This window comes from Styela clava, chromosome 12 (genome assembly GCF_964204865.1).
Source record: "Styela clava chromosome 12, kaStyClav1.hap1.2, whole genome shotgun sequence".
Taxonomy (NCBI): domain Eukaryota; kingdom Metazoa; phylum Chordata; class Ascidiacea; order Stolidobranchia; family Styelidae; genus Styela; species Styela clava.
The window spans coordinates 6734831-6759066 of record NC_135261.1 but is presented as its reverse complement, the minus strand read 5'-3'; the positions used below and the strand labels follow the sequence as shown (position 1 = coordinate 6759066).

At 34.2% G+C, this 24236-nt stretch overlaps 3 protein-coding genes across 5 annotated transcripts; all 3 read left to right on the top strand.

Moving 5' to 3' along the window:
* The first annotated feature begins 2350 nt into the window (after positions 1-2350).
* Positions 2351-10876, top strand: LOC120329476 (neuropeptide Y receptor type 1-like). Of its 3 annotated transcripts, none has more exons than XM_078118719.1 (10): positions 2351-2587; positions 3089-3211; positions 3782-3904; positions 4558-4687; positions 4846-4974; positions 5144-5271; positions 6419-6549; positions 7488-7604; positions 8520-8661; positions 9701-10874. In XM_078118719.1, the coding sequence occupies exons 2-10, from the start codon at positions 3111-3113 to the stop codon at positions 9843-9845; spliced, it is 1146 nt and encodes a 381-aa protein (XP_077974845.1). In that variant the 5' UTR covers positions 2351-2587; positions 3089-3110; the 3' UTR covers positions 9846-10874. The 3 variants fall into 3 exon arrangements, with proteins under 3 accessions (XP_077974845.1, XP_077974846.1, XP_077974847.1); XM_078118720.1 differs by having other exon boundaries at positions 2352-2587; positions 9704-10872; XM_078118721.1 differs by lacking the exons at positions 2351-2587; positions 3089-3211 and adding an exon at positions 3299-3391 and having other exon boundaries at positions 9701-10876.
* A 2209-nt stretch (positions 10877-13085) lies between these two features.
* Positions 13086-16988, top strand: LOC120329485 (lactadherin-like). Its single transcript, XM_039396133.2, has 5 exons — positions 13086-13399; positions 13669-13701; positions 14392-14520; positions 15004-15170; positions 15869-16988. Exons 1-5 carry the CDS (start codon positions 13099-13101, stop codon positions 16004-16006), a joined length of 768 nt encoding a protein of 255 aa, XP_039252067.2. The 5' UTR covers positions 13086-13098; the 3' UTR covers positions 16007-16988.
* A 145-nt stretch (positions 16989-17133) lies between these two features.
* Positions 17134-22386, top strand: LOC120329493 (lactadherin-like). Its single transcript, XM_039396140.2, has 5 exons — positions 17134-19530; positions 19920-19952; positions 20793-20921; positions 21409-21575; positions 22119-22386. The coding sequence occupies exons 1-5, from the start codon at positions 19230-19232 to the stop codon at positions 22254-22256; spliced, it is 768 nt and encodes a 255-aa protein (XP_039252074.2). The 5' UTR covers positions 17134-19229; the 3' UTR covers positions 22257-22386.
* Positions 22387-24236: the final 1850 nt, after the last annotated feature.

Below are 24236 nucleotides of genomic sequence, written 5' to 3'. Positions count from 1 at the left end.
TGTGATAAATAATGCTGGGTACAAGACGAGAAATGAATGAAGCAGTATCAATCACCGAAGGCGTACAAGAAATTTAACTTCGAAGGGGGCTGTTGTTCAGAGTTGGTGGATTTGAATTGCTAAGCCTGCATTACAAATTTCTGATTATCGCAAGATTTCGCCTAGATAAATAATGTTCGAGAAATACAAAAAGTAGCCGTCCTTGAATGCGAAATTGGGTTCGTTTTAAATTGAAATGAAACAGTGCAATTTTTGGGGCAATGAACATTGCTCTCGAGAGGAAATTTAAAAATGCGTTTTTTACCAACAGTAGTATAGATCCATATGTATATGTGTACTGCGTATCCAATAAATAGTTGAGCAATGGAAAATCTTTTTGTATCGTTTTATAATAAATCCACTCATTATAAATAGATGATTATTATTTTAACCATGGCTGCAAACATGAGAAGAATGAAGGCCATGGAACTAGAGAATACTAGAAAAAATATTGTTTATAAAAGAGTAGACGTTGATAAAATATATTTTATGTTGGGCTGGAAAAGCAAACTATCTTCGAGTATTGTATTTAGAACACATTAATTTAATTTGAATTTTGAAATGAAAATTTTAGCAAATAACTAAACTAAAATTACATCAAAATAGGCTAATCTGATATTTCCCCTCATTTTAATGTTCCAAATATGAAATATTATTTATTTTATAATTTGTATATGGAATGATGGAATGTTCTGATATAGCATTTAAATGATACTACTATTTTAAATGCGCTTAAAATGTTAGGCCATTTTATTTCATTGCTAAACTTTTCCGTCGTGAGTCATCTGAGAACGAGCAGAAGTTAGTTTCGCGCCGGTATTTTTTTAATCTGCTTACATGAAGTCTTAGTATAAACACAAATGTTTTCTTGGAATAATTAAGCAAATGTACACACAAAATAAGGACATGAGCAAAAATCACAGTTTGTTTTATGAAATTTTTTCAAAGGTACGCAGAATAAGGATATCATGTTCTTGTAAACATGCGAAATCTGGGATTTACGTCAAATTCAATCCTTTCGTTTTCGACGTTATTATCTTAAATTCCAATGGTATGGCAATAAAGAGATACAACTGGCACACACTTGAATTGTTTTTTGTTTCAATAGAAATGTTGATACATGTTCCCTTCCAATACTCATATTGATAGAAAATATAGACTGAAAACAAACTACATTGCGTGACAAGGGAAATGCGGATGTATAGCTAGTTACTAATCGGACTCGAAATAAGCGTCAGCGTTATATAACGAGGTAGAAAAGTTGAATGCTAAAGATTATAGCACACTGATGGGTTCTTACATGCAACGCGTAAAATTAAATTAGAATTTGCACCCCAATTGCTTTAATGGAAGGCTACTGTTTTTATTTGTGTTTAATTTTTCTGTGGGATCTGATATTTCTGCTAATCAGCGCTGTGTAATTTTCTAATTATAAAACACGTTTTTATGATATCGTGATGGGTGTCTTTGAGGTTTTATGAAATCGTGGCGGCTGGTATCGGTAGTCTATTGTGGCAGATTGCATACCCGTACCACGGCGTTTTAAACTTCGCGTATATTTGATCATTGCTCTCTTGTTTAAAAAAGTACCATACGTTGACTATTTTTGATTGGAAATACCACAATTGGTGTGCATAGACTTTTGCAAGAATATATTTTACTTCAATATGCCGTCTACAAGTTTTACCGCTTAATTTAGGAGTTTTGGGTAATTTCTGGAAGTTTTTAGACGAAATATTCAGTGAATTTTTCAGTGAAGTACATATGCATCGATTTTGAGTATCCCAAATTACAGTCGGTATTAGGAACTAGTATATGATAATTTGGAGAATCGTTCAGGATAGTGATTCCAACTCGTTTCCGCTAATTTGCCTCACTTCGCTTATTTTAAAACATTTTATTCCTCCCTCGCTATGCATAAAATCTTTAATGGATCCCAACTAGTGTAATGAAAAAGTCTCTCTTCCGCTTGTGTACAGTTTGAGTAGTTTATAATGTGTGAAAAACTATAGGATATTAGAAATACTACATCAAAGACGAAATTCCTCCCAGAGATCGACAAAATTCTTCCGTTGGGGGAAATCTCTCCCCGGCTGGGCAAGACTGGTCCCCGAAATGCGATGTTTATAACATAAATATATTATGAGGTGTTCAAAATTTCTGTTAACTGCAGTTTGTAAGATCCTATTTATGTCAGCGAAAAGTTTAACAATTTTGTATAATAAACATTTGCAATATTTTATTTTGAATAATTGTACAATTTTTTCCTTATTATGAAGATACCCCATTATCACAGGTTGCGGCTTATATCATGATGATTTAGTCGGCCTAGTAGGCTAATGATGATACCGCACGATGTGACGGATTAGAGATACCTGACACGTCCATGTTCGCAGCTAAATCAGTTGGGAGTGCGCTTTTCCCGAACAGAAAGGAATTCCTCGTTAGGGAGGAATTTTGTGGTTCTTGGGAAAAAAAATTTACTTTATTATCGTCTGTACGGGCAAAATATCTCTTTGTTGGTGAAACTTAATTGTCTACAACCAGGGTAACTATTAAAAATTTTTTGGGATTATTTTACTTTCAATTTCCTTGGAATGTCCTTTTTCTAGTTTCTATTCACCAGTTTTCACGAACAGGATTTAGTTGCAATTATTAACGGGTCATTACTTGAAGCAACTATTATTTATTTAGAGTAGTAATAAATTATTACTGATAATTCATTTAATTTTTACACGTGTATGACCGGAGAGAAATTTTGTCATTATTGGGTGAGAATTTTGCTCGGTATTTGCTGTAGTATTGCTAATGCTTTTTAGTTTTTTATTATTACTGAAATATAATACTTATTTATATATGATTTACTGCATGAGCTCTCCCAAGCCGGAGTGCGACATGAGCGTTTCAAATTGGGCCAAGGGGGAAAATAAACGAAAAAAAATGGGAACCGCAGGATAGGTTATTTAAGAAAATCTAAAAATATTGAAATAAAAATGTAATTCCACAATATTTTCATGTTTTCAGCTGAACTAAATTATAAAACTTTTAGGTGATAGTATTGTTTTAACCCGATGTCGATCTTGGTAGAATCGCAAGTCAACGTTACTGAACATCCAATCATCATGAACTCCACTGTGATGAATGGAACAACAACACCTTATGATTATTTAGTGTGCGTTTTTACATTTTCATATATATATACATATTTTTCATTTTTCTGTTTTTTTGTTATAAACTATACTGCAATGCCTTTATCAGGCACAGTCTAACAATATAAAATATAAAGGATTCCCATAAAGTCCCTTCAATTTCAATTTTGTTATGAAGTCAGCTCTCTATATATCGTAACCAGGTTTGTTGTTTTTCAATCAGTAACTGTTTAAGCATTTTTACGTAGTTTAATACATCTGTGAGGGACAAAACAATATATGGTATCGTTAATTCCCTTTGCAATTCTTAACTAGTTAAGATTTTATGCATACCCTACTTATATATACACACTTAGTAAGAATAAGTGATTACATTTTTGTTGGTTCAGAATACAATATATATGCTAATCTAAATAAAAATGAATCATTTGAACAACATTCACTCCCCACCCCTAGAGAGCTTCAAATAATTTTCGCGTGTTCAAAGTATTGGTAAGGTTCGTTTTCATTCTGTACTTGCTTCAATTATACAACAAATTTACAGTCGGTTTTAAGCTATTTTTTGCAGATATTACCTTATATTTTTATTACAGAGACCAGAACAAGCTCTTCACATTTGCTGGTGCAGTAACAGTTACAACTTTTCTAGGAATTCTTTCCTTATTTGGGATGTTCGCGAATCTTATTACGTTCATCGTGATTTTAAGAATGAAGAAGTAAGTTTTTTGTGAAATATTTTGAATGAATAAATGTCTGATCACATTTCATGTAAATTACCTGTGTGTTTATTGACATTGGATGAAATAAAAAAAAAAAGTAATCTGATTTTTATGAGGTCCGAGAATGGTGGTTCTAAACACTTTTTGTTGACACATTTCGACAGTCAGGGGCGTGACATACTTTTCTGATGTTTAGAGTGAGTTTTTCAGAGGATAAAAAAAATATTAATGTTGGTATACATGAGAATGAATAAATTAAAGGTCAAGTAAGAGTGAAATGTTTGTATTATTATTAATTAAATCATCAAACTAAGCAACAAACCTACAGCGTGTGGCCCGGGGCGGCTGCCCTTATGCCCCTTCCCCAAGGCACACCCTGCCTACTGTGTGTTGGCGAACTGTCGTTTTAAAGGCACACTGGTCTACCTTGCATATGGTGTCAGCTCAATCCTTATGCTCGAAACGGTAACGTAGCCAGCTTCAATGCGCTAATCACAAGAATCTACATGAATAGCGCTCCATTTCTAATTTTCACAAGTTTGAAATAAAATTTGTTCAATTTTAATATCCGTTTTATATTCTTCCTACATGGAATGACCGTATTCAAAAAAATTAAACTCGAGTAATCATTTCATTCTGTTATTTTGCAGGACAATTTTCAGTATGATTCTAGCAAGCTTGTGTTTGTCAGATTTTCTGTCTGCACTTGATAGTCCGTTTGTGATTTACCGAAGCACGTTTGGATATCGATATTACGAAGCATCAGAGGCTGTCTGCAAAGTAAGATAAATTCATATATAAATATTTATGGATTTGGGTAAAAAATGATAACTGCAAATCATCTTTGTAGTGTGAGATCTTGATTAATCCTAATTAACCAGGTACACATATTACGCGAGTACCGTTTTCTCATTTCAAATTTTCTTTTGTTTGTTTAGATAGCACAAGCAGTTGATTTCTGGACTACTATTTTAACAATTCAACATATTCTCATATTTGCAATACTCAGGCTTATTTCAGTTTCGAATCCACATAAATTCAGAAAAGTTAATACAAAACATGCGACGGTAAGTCGATTTTTAGATTATTTAAGAAACAAGGCTCGCGGTCACAGACAATCACTGTACAATAAAATATTCTATTTTTAATTTTATTTCTGCAAAACACCAAAAATATTTTATTTGTCCATTTCGTTTTGTCTGACTTTTTAATTTTTTTTCATCAATCCCTGTTTAGTTTATTGTCGCTTTCATATGGATTGAAACTCTGCTTGTTGGATTTGTATGTTTTGTTTTGTGGCCTGGAGTACACATGCCACCAGCTCATGCATTTGGAGGAAGGTCTTGTAGAATGCAAAGGAAATGGTATGATTTTTATCTAACACATCTGACAATTAAACCGGTTTCAAATTTTATTAATGATAATCGCTATATAGAATATTTGAAAAATTTTTTTTTTAAATTTATTTTGCCTTTTATGTTTGCTAATACGCTTTAATCAGATGTAATGACAGGAAATTATGACGTCATTATGGTTTGCGGAATTTCTAATTGGGCGGAAAAAGAACTCAATCGGAAAAAAATCGAAACCAAAAAATAGCCAAATTATGAGCTTAACTGCACCAATTACCACGTTTGAAATGTTCTTCGAAGTGTTCATTTATTCTACCATTGTTAGTTTTTGTAGGAAACAACACTTCAATTTTACCATTCCTAACGTTATGACATTTGTTCATTTATTTAAATAGCTTATATTGGAAAAACTGTTAAAATTATATATTTAAAATGCTTCTTTATATAAAAAAAGTGAAAAGTAACCAAATTGATTTGCTTCTTTGAATGTATCCAGTATTAGATCTAGCTTTTTGAGCTTGAATTGATAAAAAAAATATTAAAAAATGATTACCGTATTTAAGTATTTAACGGACCAAGAGGCCCTTTGAGAAAAGTGGATTTAAAGTGATCCTTATAGTTATTCAACTTCAAGTTAATTTTGATTTTTAAATTCACCTACAACTTTAAAATAACAGAATACGACTCGGATAATGTGGGTCTCGTGTTAGAAACTTAGACCGAATTATTTGATATTATAAGACACGAGGAGTGATCGTGTTTTTACCCTGTTGTTGCTGTAAAAATAGCTTTTTACTTCAACTACTGGACCAATTGGTTTGAAATTTTTAGTGGTTAAAGCTTGTTGTTGTCGATTGAAAGCTATTAGTATTTTTATTTTTTAAAAATATTCATGGGTTCTATGGAATTCTTTTTTTTTCACTTGCAAGTTTTGTGTAATGACGTCCCCAAAATTAAAAATTGCGCACTGTGCGTGGTTCCGTGATCACATCTCAGCGATCAGACTAACGTTACTATTAGAGATTTGATAATACTTTGTTTAATCTTTCGTGCCCATATATTTGAGCATTGCTCATTTTTTATTGCTAATTTAAAAATTCATGGAAAAATATTTCAGAAATTTCCACACACAAGCTTATAATACGTATTTATACTACAGGGTACCGATGGCGATGATCTATTCAATCTACATTTTTCCGATACTTCTATATCTACCAATGCTTCTTGTTGTTGTTGTTTGCGTTATTTTATGCATAGTAATATTGAGAAAACGATTCAAGCCTAGTGGAGGTTAGTAGCAGTGGCATATTTACGTAAAATAGCGTCCATGGGAGAGTTTTAGAATACGCGTCATTGATAGTTGAGATGGTTGTACGTTATTATTTGAGTACAAATAGGAGTTTCAATTATTTCTGATGTTCCCAAATGGGGTGTTTCCAAATCTACCAGCTGCACTTCTATGTGCGCCACTTTCTGAATATTCAAATACAATTATTTTTACCGTATTTCCCGGCGAATAAGTCTACCCGGTAAATAAGACGAGGCCCGTTTTTAAGCCTGAAAAAATGGGTTTTTGCATATAACCTGCCAATAAGTTGGGGTAGTAAAATCGCGTCAACATCGGAATCTCAAATTACCATGCAGTGGCTTTTGAGCGGTCGCCGCGTTTGCGCATTGGTTAAAATAGCCTATAATGACGATTCTTGTATAGCGCAATATTCAATCCATAATAATTACGGGAATTCAAACTGTCTTCAAATTTTCATCTAATTGTGTTCAACTTGCGATTGCGTCCACCATAAAAGAACTTTACCTAATACATAATAAAGCGACACAAAAAAAAAGTTACCATACTCGACTAATAAGACGAGCCGCAAAATAAGGCCAAAAATTTGAGAAAGGCCAAAAGGGCCAAAAATTCTAGAAAAGCGACTTATTCGCCGGGTAATACGGTAATTTAGAAATTTAAAGTATGATGTCACACTTCAAAATTGGGAGGGTGTTTGAAATTTTACCAGGGTGTCCACCCTTTATGGGAGGGTGTGGGAAAATCACTGACCATTTCAACCAAGTATATCAGCAGCATTAGGATAATTTTCCATGAATTAGAGTTGAGCGATAACTCGTTTTTGTAAAATTGTGCTTCATTGTACTTGCTAGCAGATTTACCATTAACATTTTTGTTTTTGAATATTTATATCATGCAAGAGTGTCTTATTGTTTTCCAGAAAATTTCTCAATTACTCATCGGCGAAGTGCTAATACCGAGAAGAAAGAAAATTATGCTTTGCTACAACTAACCTTGATCGTTGCTTCATTTTTATTTGGATACATTCCTGATATATGTGAGTGGAATGGTATTGGCAAAAGTTGAAAATCTCAAATATTTTTAATGTATTAAACAAGTGTTTCCTTGATATTTTTGAAATAGAGTATTTTTTAGTTATTTTAACGACGGCAATGATAGAGGCTGACATTTGGAGTCCAGCAGGATCCTAAAATACACTAAACGTCCAAAACTGTGTTAAAAGAGATGCATTAAATGCGGCTGGTTTCGCATTAACTCTATCCTGGTCAAGTAATCGAAGACTATTCTAAGACTAATTAATTTCAGATTCAGATTCAGATTTTATTTTCGTCATGCAAAACCAATATACGATATGAAAAAATAAAAAAAGACATATAACAGATTACGAAGACAGATATCGGCTTGTTGCAATAGACGAGGGATCGCGAAAGACTCAAAGAGATAATTGTGATTCGCCATCACATACCCAAAGTATACTGGAAATGTGTGTGTGATGGAATAACGGTTAAAGCAGTGATTTCCAACCTATTTTGTTAAATTCCTTGCTTTGCGTTTTTGGAGTTCTCAGTTCCTCCCTTACCCGCATGTAACAAAGTACTTTATTCATTTAATCCTAAATGGATCCTTTGCTGGTAATATCCGCAAGTCTCCACTCCCACTTTTGTACAGTTTGGGTAATTAAATAGGTATTATAGTAATGGTAATAAACTGAAGAATATTTGGAATAGTACAGCAAATACAAAGCTAAATCCTCCCTAAGAACGACAAAACACTTCCGTAGGGAGAAATTCTTCCGTGGTCGGGAAACGTTGAGTTGAAGGGTTAGTAACTATGTTGCACAACAAAAATAACTCACTAGATAAAGACCTCAATTTATGTTTCATTTGTCCTCTGCTTAATCATATATAAGCTCCATGCAATCCAATATTTATTAAAAACACTTCCATTACAGCTTACAGAGCGACAGCAATCATTTCTAAGAGCAGAAAAGCTCCTCTGACACCGAGGGTTGAGTGGTTGTATTCAGTAATTGCACATTGTCTTCTCAGGATATCGGAGTGTTTGAATCCCATATTCTATAACTTGGGATCAAGGTATATAAAGTTCAATATTATTTTATTCATTTTGGGGTACTCTCGTAGTATGTGTACCAGGTTAGGATTAGACCTTAATTTTATTCCGATTTTCCATATTTTAGTTCCATTACTAGTTCGAGGACTTTCTGTGTTAGCCAATTGAATATACCTCATGCCCATAGGTTTCAGTTTCTTTACACAACTTGATGTAAAGTAGGCGAACAAAATTATTTACCTCCATATTGGTACACATACTTCTGGAGCGCTCATTTTTGCAATCCTATGCTTCAATATAGTCTGACGTAGAATATCATCGCAATTTGCAATATGTGGTATTTGTAATTTTGAATCATTAAATTGAGTCGAGTCACCATTTATCAAAGACTCGAAATAACTCTTCTGACTCGAATTGACTTGATGTGAATGAAATGATGCAGACTCGTCCTAAACTATTCACCAGTGAGACTTCGAGTTCTATGATTGACTCGACTTCGAACTCAATTCAAGATTCGGATTGCCCGTGACTCGCAACTTGGGGTTTAGGGACCGCTATACTAATCCCAGGCATGTGCCTTCGTTTCTTAAGGTTCTTAAAAATAAATTTTCAATTATTAGAAGAGCGTGAATTCTATACAGTATTCAACTGTATTTACAAATTCCAAGCATGGATGATGTATACTTGACTTTTTGACTTTATCACGATGGTGCCCACGTCCAGCAAGTTATACTCAATCCGACTCGACTAATCCAAACTTTCACATTTAACTCGATTTTATTCATTATTGAATCAAGATCAAAGTAAATCAGGATCTTTTGTAGAAAGCCCTCGCCCCCGTTCCGGGGTGAGCGCAATCTGCAGTACTTAAAAGGGGCGGGAGTATTTTTCTAAAAATCACATTTTTCGAAAAACGATCAGAAAATTTATTTCAAAAGTTCAGGCAGTGGCGATAAAACATTGTTCAAACAGTCGCATGAATCGTTATCAATATAGTATTATTAGCAAACTATCTTACTGCGTGGTATACTATTGTTGCTTTTACTTCAATTCATTTTTTTGCAGTAAAATGCGACGTGCTACGTTCGCGTTTCTACGCAAGTGTGCTCACTTGACACCGACTGTCGGATCAAGATCATCAAAATCAATATCCTCCAGTAGAAGCGGTAATCCGTCCACTCCACAATTAGCGACGACTAGGATATAAAAACATCATACATATTCCGATAGATTACAAATATGGACTTGAACAGCGTTCAAATTTGTTTAACAGTTTCCCGTACAGCAGTTGGTGTTTTGACGCTATAATGCTCACTTGAGAAATTAACTATCTCTATTGAGCAATGTTAGATTATTGATTCGTACAATACTCACCGTCAAAAACAGTAGTTTCCTAACTCTAAAATTGCATTTTTTAAATTCGACATTTGAACCTGGTGTCGCTGCTCGCTGCTTGATAGCCAGCTTTGGTTCCCCGCGACTTCTCCTCCTCAGTATATCTGTATACTTTTCATTTGTATCGTATTTTTTTCATTTTTTCATTTTATTATTTACTGGTTGGAAAAAATAAACTTGACTTGACTTTAACATTAGATGTAGAATTGTGTTGAAATACATGACTTGTAAATTTGATTATAAGAGAAAAAATTTACTGTGTTTTCCTAACTTTATTTTATGTTGCAATTTTGTCACCAATCATTAAATCTGAACAAATATTTTGTGTAGTGAATTACTATTTCAAAGCGTACAAAATGAGAAATACTTGACCCTCTATTCAAATATTGTAGTCAAATTCAATATAACGAAATGGATTGACTTATTTTAATCTTCAAACTCTAGTGAATGTATCTGTATGTAATGTGTGCAAGGATACTCAATCGACTATTATAACATTGAGATTAAAATTTTAGCTATTCGTCTACTTATATATGTGACATATGGACGAAACGCTTTTTCATAAACATTTATTCGTGGTGCAAAACATTGATTCAGATATGAAAATATTGATGGAAAAAAGGAAAAAAAGAAAAAATAGCGTTTCGAAAATTTCATTTGTTTTACCGGTACCTTATTTTCAATTACATGCTTGGGTTTGAAGTATTTTCGCTAATTGTTATCTTCCGATTTCCGATTGGTTGCCAATCATATACAATTTAACCGTAATTTCATGCTGTAGATATACTGAGTGGTATCGACAACACTATACTAATCCTCAATCATGAAATTAGTAATACTAACTATTGAAGATCATGGTACCATAAGATTATGTGAGATGCACTTTTAATAATTATGGTATTCATGTCATAAACAAGAAAAAGTGCTAGCCTAATTGGTATCCATTAAAGGGCGCTCCAGATGTATGTGTATCAATATGGAAGTAACTAATTTTGTTCGCCTACTTTACATCATAACAAGTTGTGTAAAGGGACTGGAACCTATACAGGCTAGGGATATATTCACTTGTTTAACGCATACAGTCCACGAACTCGTATCAGAACTAAAATAATAAAAATCGAAATAAAATTATGCCTTAACGCTACCCTGGTACACACACTATGGGAGTACCCTTGAATGAGTTGTTTGCGGTAATGAGGTAGTCCTTAACAGGCAGAATTAAAAAGCTGGGGCTACGGTGCAGTATGAGAGTTATGAGTTTATGTATAAAGAATCCCAATTGAAAGGCGAAATGAAATGGTTTCACAGATATACACAATTTTATGAGGAAATTTCAATAGAATGCATTGAATGGGTTGTAGACAGTACTATATTTTAAAAAGTCATAAGCTTTTATTATGTATCAAATGTAATGGTCTACTCTATGCGGCGAATGTAATGGGCTACGTCACAAATTACTATTCGACGTTTTGACAGAAACAGAGTCAGTTGCTGCTCGAGAGGGCTATGTTCAGGACGAAAGAAGGGATTAAGAGCTTTAAAAATAAAATAAAAAAAACTCGATGAAGATATGACGCTTAAAAATTATAAGATAGATATGACGCTTAAAAATTTAGCACCATTTTGGTAAAGTGCGAATGTTTTGGATTTTCAAATATCTTTTATTTCTATTGCACTCGGCCGATTTAAAATACATGCATGTGCTTGGTATTGTAGTTCGAACACACACAATTCCTTTCCAATACAAACATTCTGAGCCAATTACTCATTTTTCGGTGAGTATTTTTCTTCAAACCCTGCTATCCCGGGATGAGACTTATGTCCAATATAAATATGGCTCTAATATGATTGGTCAGTAAGAGTTAATATTCTTCATGTATAGGTCTTATCTTGGACTTAACTCAAAACAAACCCAATAAGACATTTTCGCGCCGTTTTCAAGCATGATATAGGCTTGTCCGAGTGTTTTTGTATCTGGGCTGTGCGTCACTCCCTGTTGGCCTATTTCCAATTTTACGAGTTTATATCTGTAAATATTTGGAAGCTAAGAAACATACAAAGAAATACGTTATTACTTGAAAGAAAGTACTTTGCGCGGCCGAGCGCTCATTTTTCTCGCGTAAACACGCACTAATAATTACCCCCACAATAATAAACAAACAAGAACTGCGTTGAACTACGTTGACTTCACAAACATACCGCTTCGTCACTCGGCAGCTGTTTGCGCTACACCATTGCCTGTGGTATCATTTTGTTAGGAAAAAAAACAGCAAGACGACTATTACGCTTGCGAGAGAGTGCCGTTATCATAAGTAACGGTTCAACCGCCATAAAGAAGAAAGGTTCGAATGTTTGTTTACTATCGTCGATGAATTTTCTCACGTACGCAAAATTTCGTAGCTGGAGCGGTCCATTAGCGACCTCTTGCGTATAGAAAACAATAATACGATTCAAACAAGCCTTCAATGGCTTTTCAAGCCATCTTGGTTAGGTGACAAATTCTAATTGAAAATATTTAAAAAAATTTGACTAGGGAGTGTCGAGATAAGGAGGGTTTACTCTAGTCTCAAAATAGGCAGCCATCTGAATCATATAAATTGTCGAATAAAAATTTTCCGCCTCTTACCAATCAATGCCCACGGGCAATTTCAAATCGTTGAATCGCATATCAAGGTTAATGGTTTGGTGAACCAAAATTTTTAATGAATGAGCAATGAAGCATCTTCAACCGCGTAGTTCATTGTTTATGCCTGAAGGGGATAAAAAATATGAGGCATAAGTGTTCGACATAAAGTGAGTTCGCCATAGCACATTAATCTATTTCCACGACTAGAATTTTTCAGATTACGTTAGTTAGATGGTAAAAATCATTAATTAAAGTAGAGAATAGGTCTTGTTTGATAGCTAGTTACAAAACTTGCTTTAAGATTAATAACGTTCGCTAGTTCAAGCTTTTGATTCGTATGCATCCCGACAATTACTGAGACTCATGTCAAACATTATGCAAAACGTAAATCATTATTTTCTGTATAAAAATACCACCTATTTTTAGATTTTACTTTAAAATGAGATCTATTTGGTTGGGAACGTTCGTATTCCTCTGCCAATCATTGTCATCTTGCTTTGCGACTAACGATGAGGCGTGCATGTCCGTAATGCGACAGTTGGTCGGAGACCAAACAAAAGGAAATATGGACAAAGTAAACCCAGTTGGGTGCAACAAATGCGAGTCTAGGCCCGGTAAGCGAGGTCCTTTGGGACCTCCTGGAGACCGTGGGCCAAAAGGTTTGAAAGGAGACGAGGGTTCTTGCGTATGTGACCTGAGTGAGGTGGAAAGACTAAAGCAGCGATTAAGCAGACAAGAAGGTAAGGTATATACTTCTGAGTTGAGTCAAACTTCACAATACTTGAATTCAATCAATTATATAACTGAAGGTGTGGTTTACACCTAAATCCATAAACTCTCTCATTGATATATTGACTGAATTCCGGAGTTTTATAAAAACGCACTGTGGCAAGGAATCCATGCGGACTTGATATAGAATTCGGAGAATTTTTTTGCATATATATATATTCCGTATACATTATTTATATACGTGAAAACCGAAACTAATGTTTTTTTCGTTCGATTGCAGAAATTTTACAAAGAGTTGGACGTCTTGTAAAAGGTAATGTATTACATTACTCCTTGAAATTATTTGATAAAGCCAGAAATACGTAGAAAGAAAAAGTGATCGTGACTATCGAATACTGTGAAGTGTATTTTTTGCTGTTATTGTTGAAAAATAACCCGCATTTTCACATATGACTGAATCAATTATACCAAAGTGTCAAAGATAGGAGAGTCGCTGAAATCGGTTTCATTTTTGAACACTAAATGAACATATGGGTCGTTTTGTTTGTATGTTGTTGTAAACAAATTACCGTTCTCTTCTCAAGTACTAGACCAAATTGCTTTGAAATTTTCAGTGTTGAAGCTTGTTGTTGAAGGCTATTACTATATTCATTTCAAAAATATCTGTGAGCTCTGTGGGATTCGTTTTTCGTTTCGAAGTTATGTGTAATGACGTAATCAAAATTGAAAATTGCATCGTGCTGTGGTTCCCTGATCACATCTCAGTGATTTAGTGCTTAGACTACTTGTACTGTAAAATATTTGATACATTTTCGTTTTACCTTTCGTGTCTATATATTTGTACATTGCTCTCTTGCTTATTTTTATCAACTCAAATGTTCTGTCTTCATTCTGTAAAACAATTTTGTTGGTTTTGAACTATTAGAGTGTGGATTACATGCTTGTTCATTTTGTTGAGCTCGAACTCGTTTTACCAACAATTTAAGCCGATATTTTCTGACAGGTGTTTGTTACGTTGGAATCTCTTCAGGTCTTGTGCCGATATCTTCGATTACAGCCTCATCTACACATCCTCATTGTCCCCTTGTCAACATACCGCTCAATTCTCGCATCTCATGGTGTTCGTTGGCGAGTAAGTAGCAAAATCTAACTTGGTCACTTTCATACTGACTTTTCTGTATATCTAAGAAGTCCTACTACAATTGGTATATTGTTTAACACCAATAGAAAATGAAAAAAAAAACGCATGGTACTATTGCATAGAACTAGTGCAATTTTTAATACTTCTATGTGTAAAATCGGTATTCTGGGGTGTCAATAAAGTCCCTTTACAAATTCAATTTTGTGGTGAAGTCAGTTCTCAATATATCATAACCAGGTTTGTTGTTTTAATCAATAATTGTTCAGGTATTTTTACTTCATTTACTACATCTGTGAGGTCCAGAACAATATATGGTATAATAAATGCCCTTGCAATTAAAAAAAAAATCCAGACTTTATGGACATCATATGTGATTGAACTCGATGAAAAATAAACCGATAGTCTACACAAAAAAGAAAGCTATTATATTTCTGAATGACTAATCACATTTTCATATCGTGGTGACAATGTCAGGTCGATCTGGTGAATGGGTGCAAGTTGATCTTCAAAAACCTCGACCAATCACCGGTGTAGTTACACAAGGAAGATACAGGCACAGCCAGTATGTCAAGTCATATAAAGTACAATATGGAAATTCGGTCTCGGCTTTACGGACATACCAAGAAAATGGATCGGAAAAGGTATTTTAAATACAGAAAATTTTTAAGCGGATTTTTGTTACACTAACTGTGCGCACCGGGTCATGTCTATATATAAATTGTGCGGTTTGTCAGGCGAATCGATTCCACGATCTAAGTGAGGATTTTTTCAAATACCTAAATATAAGTGCAAATCTACTATGTTTGTGGCATTTCCTTAGCTTGGCATAACCTTGCATTGGACAGCATTGCTTCAAAACATTTTAATTCACCTATAATGCCGAACGTTTAGCCAAGTGTATTAAAATAATAACTCTAACTAAGGGTATGCCATAGCACTCCTAATTTTTCTAATAGGCTGCGTCAAATTAAACATCTTACAATTATACAATTATAAATATGCTGATGCTTTTTGCATCGAATATGTACAAGGTGATCCCGACAAAAAACAAACCAATAGAATTGTTATTATTGTTAAATGGAGAAAATTCACCTGATTTTGTATAGGCTTGGACATCGGTTTGCGTATGATTGTACCCAAAGTAACGGCAATCTCAAACGCTTTGCACAAAAGTCATGTTTTGTCTAGATCTAGAACAAGTTCCAAACATGTTACGTTGGAGACAATCTTACATCCTTTTTATTCAATGTATATTTATAATATTGAAATTCATAAAAGCTTCTTAATTAATAAACATACATTGCAAAATTCTCCATGACTTTTGGATTATTATGTTTAGATTTTCAAAGCAAATAGCAATGTGGACACTCCTGTTGAAAATCGCTTTGAAGAAGCAATAGTGGCCAGATATATCAGGATTTATCCAGTTGAATACTACCTTCACATGAGCCTGAGACTTGAATTACTGGATTGCTGACGACCGACATAAACTGTCGTGAATAAATTAGTAAACAATTTACTAAAACAGCAGTTTCCTTTCTAGTAGAGACATTGTTCAAATCTATCCATATATAACTCAATATCCCCATCTCATTCCTTGTATTTCACTTGTCTTTATGTCACACCCTGAATTGGTATTTGCTTTCATCCTAACTGTAAGAGAAAATATTTACTGTGTTTTACGGTTACAATTAAATGCTTTATATATAAATAAATATCAATCAATTCACTCTCCGTGCCCTAAACATTAGAAGATTTTGAAGACTTTCCATATTTTTTTCGAATTCCCACAGGTTTACCTATTGTAACCACTCATACCGGAAGAAATTCCTATTATCCCTGGAAGAACTGAAATATACAATGTAGTTGCGTATCTACCGCATTTTTAATGTGGTTCTAACGAAGATATTCAACGTACTTGGTTAGTTCCGAAGCACCGGAGTGTTAATTTATTTCAGTGATTCTCATACTTTTTAAGCCACGCCCCCTTTCTTGAATTTGTCAAGTTTCGCGCTCTGACTCAAAAATAACGAGCTAAATATAAGCTACAAATAGGAGATAGTACAGCGAAAGTATATTTTATTCAAAAACACTTTGAAAATACGTGGATGGAACGTGAATATCAAAAATAAAAAAATGTTAATATCCAAAATGAGGCGGGCAGTTCAAATCTAACAAATATTTTTATTTTTAATTAGCTTCACGCCAGCTTAAAAATCTTCTACCCTATCTTGTGCGGCGCGCCCCACCGTTTAAGGACCACTGATTTATTCCATCGTTCTAATAGGTGCTCCCGTAGTATGTGCACCACCAAGATGGCGCACAACCTGGATATAGTATGTGTGTCAAGTTAGGGTTCAGCCTGTGCGCTATCTTGGTGCACATATCACGCGAGCGCCTTCTAATGTTCCTAGAAAATAGTATATCTGTTGAAGTGGATGAGATTGAAGGATGGCCGCGCTATGGTCCACAAAAAAAATAAAATAAAAAAATCCGGAAAAGGCAACAACGTTTTGAATTTTTCACGACTCATATAACAATATTGAAGTAATAAATTTTGCGGCTGTGTGTTTGAATTTGTTGTTGAGTTGCAGAGATTACAGAAGGATCATTTTAAACGAACGAACTAATTATTTTTCGTGATAGAATGAATGGACAATTCAACCCTTCACTACCCGAGATTCTAAACTGTCATTATAACCATTTGAAAACATTTGAAAAACATTACATTTCAAAACTTTTCATGATTTACGTCTCAGCCACGTATTTTCAACGTTTTTTGAATAAAAAAGACTTACTTACTACCTTGCTATCTGTTATTTGTAGCTTATTGTTAGCTAGCTTATTCTTAGACTTTACAAATTTTAAAAAGATTGCGCGGTTTAAAAGTTTGAGAACAACTGGGTTTGCAGACGTTTCGGCCTATGGACGCTTCGGACTAGCCGTCAATGACATCATAAGGATAAAGCAACGAAATATTTTTTCATACCTTCAGTGGCGAAATATGCAATCACGGAGATGGAGTCTCGCGCAATATTGATAACGGTATTTTGCACTCGATCTTGCGGGGGCCGAAACGCCTTTATACCATGTAGACCACAGTAGATAGGTACATTTTTGATCATCATTGATACATTTTATCATCTCGTGGTATACAAAAAGTTTTAAATCTTTGAATTGCTTCCGAAAGCAAATAAAATAGACATCAAAAAAATGGGTGCTCCTGTAGTATGTGTACCAAGATGGCGCACAACCTGAACATAGTATGTGTACCAGGTTAGGGTTATCAGGTTGTGTGCCATCTTGGTACACATACTAGGGGAGCTCCAAAAAAATGAGCATCAATCGTTGTAAGCACTTGTAAATCGCTATATTATAATGCTCAATACTTCTTTATCGTTTCCATCAACATCAATGCGTACTGCCCACTGTTCAAGTTTTTGGAAACAAAACAATCGGAAACGATTATTACTTGCGTCTAATAAGCGATGTAAAGGGGATTGCTGACACCAAGCTACGTGCATACATTTGACTTGAATGAGTTGTTTGACGTATTGAAGTAGTCCTTAACAGGCAGAATTAAAAAGCTGAGACTACAGTGCAGTATGGGAGTTATGAATTTATGCATGAAAATTCCTAATTAAAAGACGAAATGAACTGGTTTCACAGATATACACAATTACGGTACGGTACTATATTTTAAAGCTTTAATATGTATCAAAAGTAAGGGTCTATGCAACGAGTGTAATGGGCTACTTCACAAAGTACCATTTGAGGTTTTGACAGAAACAGTATCAGTTACTGCTAGAGAGGGTTTTGTTCAGGACCAAAGAAGGGAATAAGCGCTCTAAAAATGAAACAAAAAACTGATATGACGATAGATATGACGCTTAAAAACTTAGCACCATTTTGGTAACGTGCGTATGTTTTGGATTTTCAAATATATTTTATTTCTATTGCAATAAATATAGACGCATGTGCTTGGTATATCGTAGTTCGAACACCCAGGAGGTGATAACCCAGTTCCTATTCCAATACAAACATTTTGAGCCAGTTACTCATTTTTTCGGTCAGTATTTTTGTTCATTAAACATTCTTCTCAATATAGACAGTTATCAGAACCATATAAATTGTCAAATAAAAGTTTGTTGTCTTGTACTTGTAAATGCCCACGGGCAATTTCACATCGTTGAATGGCATATTAATGATTTGGTAAACAAAAAATTCTAATAAATGAGCAAATAAACCGCGTAGTTCATTATTTATGCCTCAAAGTGATAAAAAATATGTTGCATAAGTGTTCGACATAAATTGAGTTCGCCATAGCACAATAACCTATTTCCACGAATCGCTTTTTTCCGTTTTAGTTGGGTAGATGGTAGAAGAGAGTTGGTGTCTGTTTCAAGAAGCTATTTTTTTCTGCGTTATTTCAATTCAAATAAAACCTTTATATATTTGTCAACCTAGATTCATTACAGAGTTGATAATAGGTCTTGTTTGATGGCTAGTCACAAAATTTGCTTTCAGATGGATAACGTTCGTTGGTTCAAGCTTTTTGCATTCGAGCTGCTTCTTCCCTCAGAACTATGATTTGTATGCATCCCGCAATTACTAAGACACATATCGAATCTTGTGCAAATAGAAAAATGCGCACAATAACATAAATTATTTCTTTTCCGTCTGTAAGATTTTACTTTAAAATGAGGTCTATTTGGATGGGAACGTTTGTATTTCTCTGCCTAACATTGTCATCTTGCTTTGCGACTAACGATGAGGCGTGCATGTCCGTAATGCGACAGTTGGTCGGGGGCCAAGCGAAAAGAAGTATGGGCCAGTTAGCCCCAGTTGGGTGCAACAATTGCGAGTCTAGGCCAGGTAAGCGAGGTCCTTTGGGACCTCCTGGAGACCGTGGGCCAAAAGGTTTAAAAGGAGACGCGGGTGCTTGCGTATGTGACCTGAGTGAGGTAGAAAGGCTAAAACAGCAATTAAGCAGACAAGAAGGTAAGGTATATACTTCTGAGTTGAGTCAAACTTCACAATACTTGAATTTAATCAAGTATATAACTAATTGTGTGGCATTCACATCAATCCATAAATCCAGCGTATTGGCTGAATTCTGGAGTTTTATACTTAGAACGCAATGAGGCAACTCCATGAGAACCTAATATAGAAATAAGAACTTAGTCTAGAATTTTTGTATACACGGCGCTCCAGAAGTATGTGTACCAAGATGGCGCACAATCTCAACCCTAACCGGGTACACATACTATGTTCAGGTTGAGCGCCATCTTGGTACACATACTTCGGAGTACCGTATATATACTGTATATATATTCTAAATATAATATTTAAGTAAAAATTGAAATTAATCATTTTTTGTTCGATTGCAGAAATTTTACAAAGAGTTGGACGTCTTGTAAAAGGTAATGTATAACATTACTCCTTTGAAATGATTCAACAATGCAAGAAATACGCAGAAACAAAAAGTAATCGTGACTATCGTGTATTTTTTGCTGTTGTTGTTGAAAAAGAACCCGCATTTATTACATATGACTTGATCAATTATTTTAAAGTGTCAAATATATTAGAGTCCCTGACAACGTTTTCATTTTTAGACACTAAATGGACGTATGGGTCCTTTTGTTTGTATGTTGTTGTTGTAAAAAATCACATTTCTCTTCTAGACTAGTACGAGACTACTACTAGATCAAATTGCTTTGGAATTTTCAGTGTTAAAGCTTGTTGTTAAAGGCTATTACTTTTGTTTACTTTGAAAATATCTGTGAGCTCTATGGGATTCGCTTTTGGCTTCGAAGTTTTGTTAAATTCAGTGATTTTGTGGTCAGACAAGCGGTAGGTCCCGGTGTAAAAGATTTGATACTTTTTAAGAGTTACTTTTTCAACGAAAACGTTACCTTAATTTTGCGTATTATATTAACTTTTTATACTTGTATTCAATGCATCCGTATTTCCCAACACAAAGTAGTAGTTAGGTACGAGCAGGGATGTAAAAACGAATCGAATATTTGAATAAATTGGAAATGGAATATATTCGATTCATTTAATTCTTGATTTTATTAATATTTTGGAATATATTTATTTGGGATGTTTTTGTAAGATTTTAATTTTGTAAAATTCAAGTTTTGCCATTGTGTCCATATCTTGTTTTTTTATTAATTCAAATGTAATCTCAAACAATTTTGCTGGTTTTGAACTATTTGTGAGTGAATTATATTGGAATTGAAGCTTATATATTCCAACAGGTGTTTGTTATGTTGGAATCTCTTCAGGTCTTGTGCCGATATCTTCAATTACAGCCTCATCTACACATCCTCATTGTCCCCTTGTCAACATACCGCTCAATTCTCGCATCTCATGGTGTGCGTGGGCGAGTAAGTATCAAAATCTAACTTGGAAATTTTCATACTGACTTTTCTGTATATCTAAGAAGTCCTATTACAATTGGTATATTGTTTAATACCAATTGAAAATAAAAAAAACGGATGGTACTATTGCATAGAACTAGTGCAATTTTTAATACCTCTATGTGTAAAATCGGTATTCTATGGTGTCAATAAAGTCCTTTTACAAATTCAATTTTGTTGTGAAGTCAGTTCTCAATATATATATCTTAACCAGGTTTATTGTTTTAATCAGTAATTGTTCAAATATTTTTAATTCATTTAATACATCTGTGAGGTCCCAAACAATAAATGGTATGATAAATGCCCTTGCAATTTAAAAAAAAAATTTCCAGTCATTATGAACATCATATGTGATTGAACTCAATGAAAAATAAACCGATAGTATTCACAAAAATGAAAGCTATTATATTTCTGAATGACTAATGACATTTTCATATCGTGGTGACAATGTCAGGTCGATCTGGTGAATGGGTGCAAGTTGATCTTCAAAAACCTCGATCAATCACTGGTGTTGTTACACAAGGAAGAAACGGAAGCGGCCAGTTTGTAAAGTCATATAAAGTACAATATGGAAATTCAGTCTCGGCTTTGCGGACATACCAAGAAAATGGATCGGAAAGGGTAATTTAAATGCTCAAAATTTTTATGCGGATTTCAGTTGCACTAACTGTACGCGTCGGGGCACGGCTAAACATAAATTGTGCTGTTTGCCAGGTGTATCGATTCCACGATCTAAGTAAAGTTTTCTTTAAACACCTGAATTTAAGTCGAATCTACCGTATGTTTTCGTCATTTTCTTAGCTTGGTATAACCTGCATGTTACAGCGTTGATTCAAAATAATTTACTTTACCTAGAATTCTCAAACAGTTAGTCAAGTACATTACTTTTAACTCAGAGTATGCCATAGCAGTCTCATTTTTTAATAGGCTATGTCGAATCAAACAACTCACACATATGAACTTATAAATATGCTGATGGTTTTACAGCGAATATGTATGTACACGGGGACCGCCGCCAAGAAAATAACGGAACCAATAAATTGTTAATTACTTAATTACGAAAGTGGAGAAAATTTACTAAATTTTTCACAAAAGTTACACTTCGTAATTAAAAAAAAAAATGATTTGCAAAATTCCTTATGACTTTTATATTATTATGTTTAGATTTTCGAAGCAAATAGCGACGGGGACACTCCTGTTGAAAATCGCTTTGAGGAAGCAATAGAAGCCAGATATATCAGGATTTATCCAGTTGATTACATCTCTCACATGAGCATGAGGCTGGAACTACTGGATTGCTAAAAACCGTCTGTGCTAACTGTGTTAAACGAATATTATATCACCGTGGTTTGACATTGTAAATGCAGTACATCAGGGCTGTGGCCAGTGAAGTGGCTGGAAATACCTGAATATCCATCACAATTTCAAATAACACGAATACACATGAAACCTCCACGTTTGGAACAATAACAAAAAAAAGTCAAATGGAATTTGTCAGATTTTAATTCCTATTCCAATCTCTCAATGTTTATTTATTTTATTTAGTTATATTAATATGATATCAATTCGGAAGCTATTATACATAATTTAGGAATCTTAGAATATCTTGTTAAAATCGCCAATAGAAAATTTTGGTGTGAATTATACGAAAACATACAATTCCCTATTCTACTTCTCATTTGCAGCTTCCGGAGTTTTATCTATATGTAACCCATTCCAAAACATATAATCTGTCTGAAGTCACCTATAAGCGCGGTGCTTCAAATCTAATTAAGTAGTAAACAATTTACAAAAAGAGCATTTTTTTTCAGTATAGAAACCCGTTTTATATCCATCCATACATTACCCAATATCCCCACCTCATTTCTTATATTTCACTCGTCTTTATGTCACACCCTGGGTTGGTATTTGATGTTATTCTGACTGTATCGTATGACTGTACTGTATTTTTATCATATTCAACTGTTTCAATTATATCATTTAAAAATAAAATGTGGTAAAAGCATTTCATATGAAATTAAGACTACTCATACCTAAATGTATAACTCAATCTATGAGATTGCCAGTCTTGGCTAAATATATAATTGAATCAAGTGTATTGTACTATCAAGTATGCACATATAAGGAGTTTTATGCAAGGAAAGTGTATATATGGGAAGCAAGGTGAAAGTTACGCAACGTGAATACTCTTGCAAACTTATCATCCTCATTGTTTGCTATTGCAAATATTGATCCAGTATCAGAGTTCAACACGAGTATGGTGAATAATATAACCGTACTCTTTACAACAAATTATTTCGAGGTTTAGAAATTTGCGTTTAATATTCCATCAAACTTCAACAAGATGTGTACCGATTAGGGCCATAATTTTATGACAATTGTCCTCATTTTAGTTCTATTACGAGTTCGGGGATTGTCTGTGTTAGACAAGTAGGCCTGCCCATCCCTTTACACAACTTGATGTAAAGTGGGCGAACAAAATTAGTTACCCCCATATTGGTACACATAACTTCTGTAGCGCCTAATACTGTGCTATACTTTTCAAAATATTTTTAGTGATAGTTAAAACTTCAAATTATTGCAATTCTCTGGCTTGTAGCATGAAGTTTACTTAGTGCTACGTTTGCATCGAGTTTGATAAACAATGCACGATGAGATTGTTTGTATTGTCATGGTTACTATTGTCTTATATTGACATTCAACTTCAACGCACAAATACAAGTGCCGTAACAAACATTTGTGGACGTACATGTATTATGTCTATATTAGTATAACTTATAGAGAGCAGAATGTTAGATATATATGAATAGTAAACGTTGAGTTATATTTCAACATGTTATTTTGACACCGAGCGAAAAATTAGAAAGACGTGTGTGCGGGGGTCTAAAGTAAAGCAGGTAGAAAGACCTTTCATTAGCAGCTATTACTGACTAGCCAGTCGATATTCCTGGCATATGTCAGTCAGAATAAAAACAGTTTGTATACAAATTCGACATGCAATTCCATACTGGAAGGGCAATGACAAGTTTTGGATGCTAACAATACTTTTTTTACTAAAAAACGTTAATCATTACTTTAATCAACAATTGATTGCGTTTGATTAAAAAGACTTTTTGAAAGTACATAACTTGTATATTATAAAAAATGAAGGTCACACCACAAATGACAATCCTGCCAGGTAAGCTTTTAAATAGATTTAATTTTGTGATATCATTTTTAATTGTTCATAGATGAGCAAAGCGAACTCAGAACAGACTGCCAGCCAGGAAAAAATTATAAACA

Bases quoted from the DNA above. Each gene is read 5' to 3' on its own strand.
- LOC120329476 (XM_078118719.1), top strand. From the start codon at position 3,111: ATGTCGATCTTGGTAGAATCGCAAGTCAACGTTACTGAACATCCAATC. The intron at 7,605-8,519 runs GTGAGTGGAATG...CTTCCATTACAG, and splicing joins TGGATACATTCCTGATATAT to CTTACAGAGCGACAGCAATC. The intron at 8,662-9,700 runs GTATATAAAGTT...TTCATTTTTTTG, and splicing joins TTCTATAACTTGGGATCAAG to CAGTAAAATGCGACGTGCTA.
- LOC120329485 (XM_039396133.2), top strand. From the start codon at position 13,099: ATGAGATCTATTTGGTTGGGAACGTTCGTATTCCTCTGCCAATCATTG. The intron at 13,400-13,668 runs GTAAGGTATATA...GTTCGATTGCAG, and splicing joins GCGATTAAGCAGACAAGAAG to AAATTTTACAAAGAGTTGGA. The intron at 14,521-15,003 runs GTAAGTAGCAAA...TGACAATGTCAG, and splicing joins CTCATGGTGTTCGTTGGCGA to GTCGATCTGGTGAATGGGTG.
- LOC120329493 (XM_039396140.2), top strand. From the start codon at position 19,230: ATGAGGTCTATTTGGATGGGAACGTTTGTATTTCTCTGCCTAACATTG. The intron at 19,531-19,919 runs GTAAGGTATATA...GTTCGATTGCAG, and splicing joins GCAATTAAGCAGACAAGAAG to AAATTTTACAAAGAGTTGGA. The intron at 21,576-22,118 runs GTAATTTAAATG...TATTATGTTTAG, and splicing joins AAGAAAATGGATCGGAAAGG to ATTTTCGAAGCAAATAGCGA.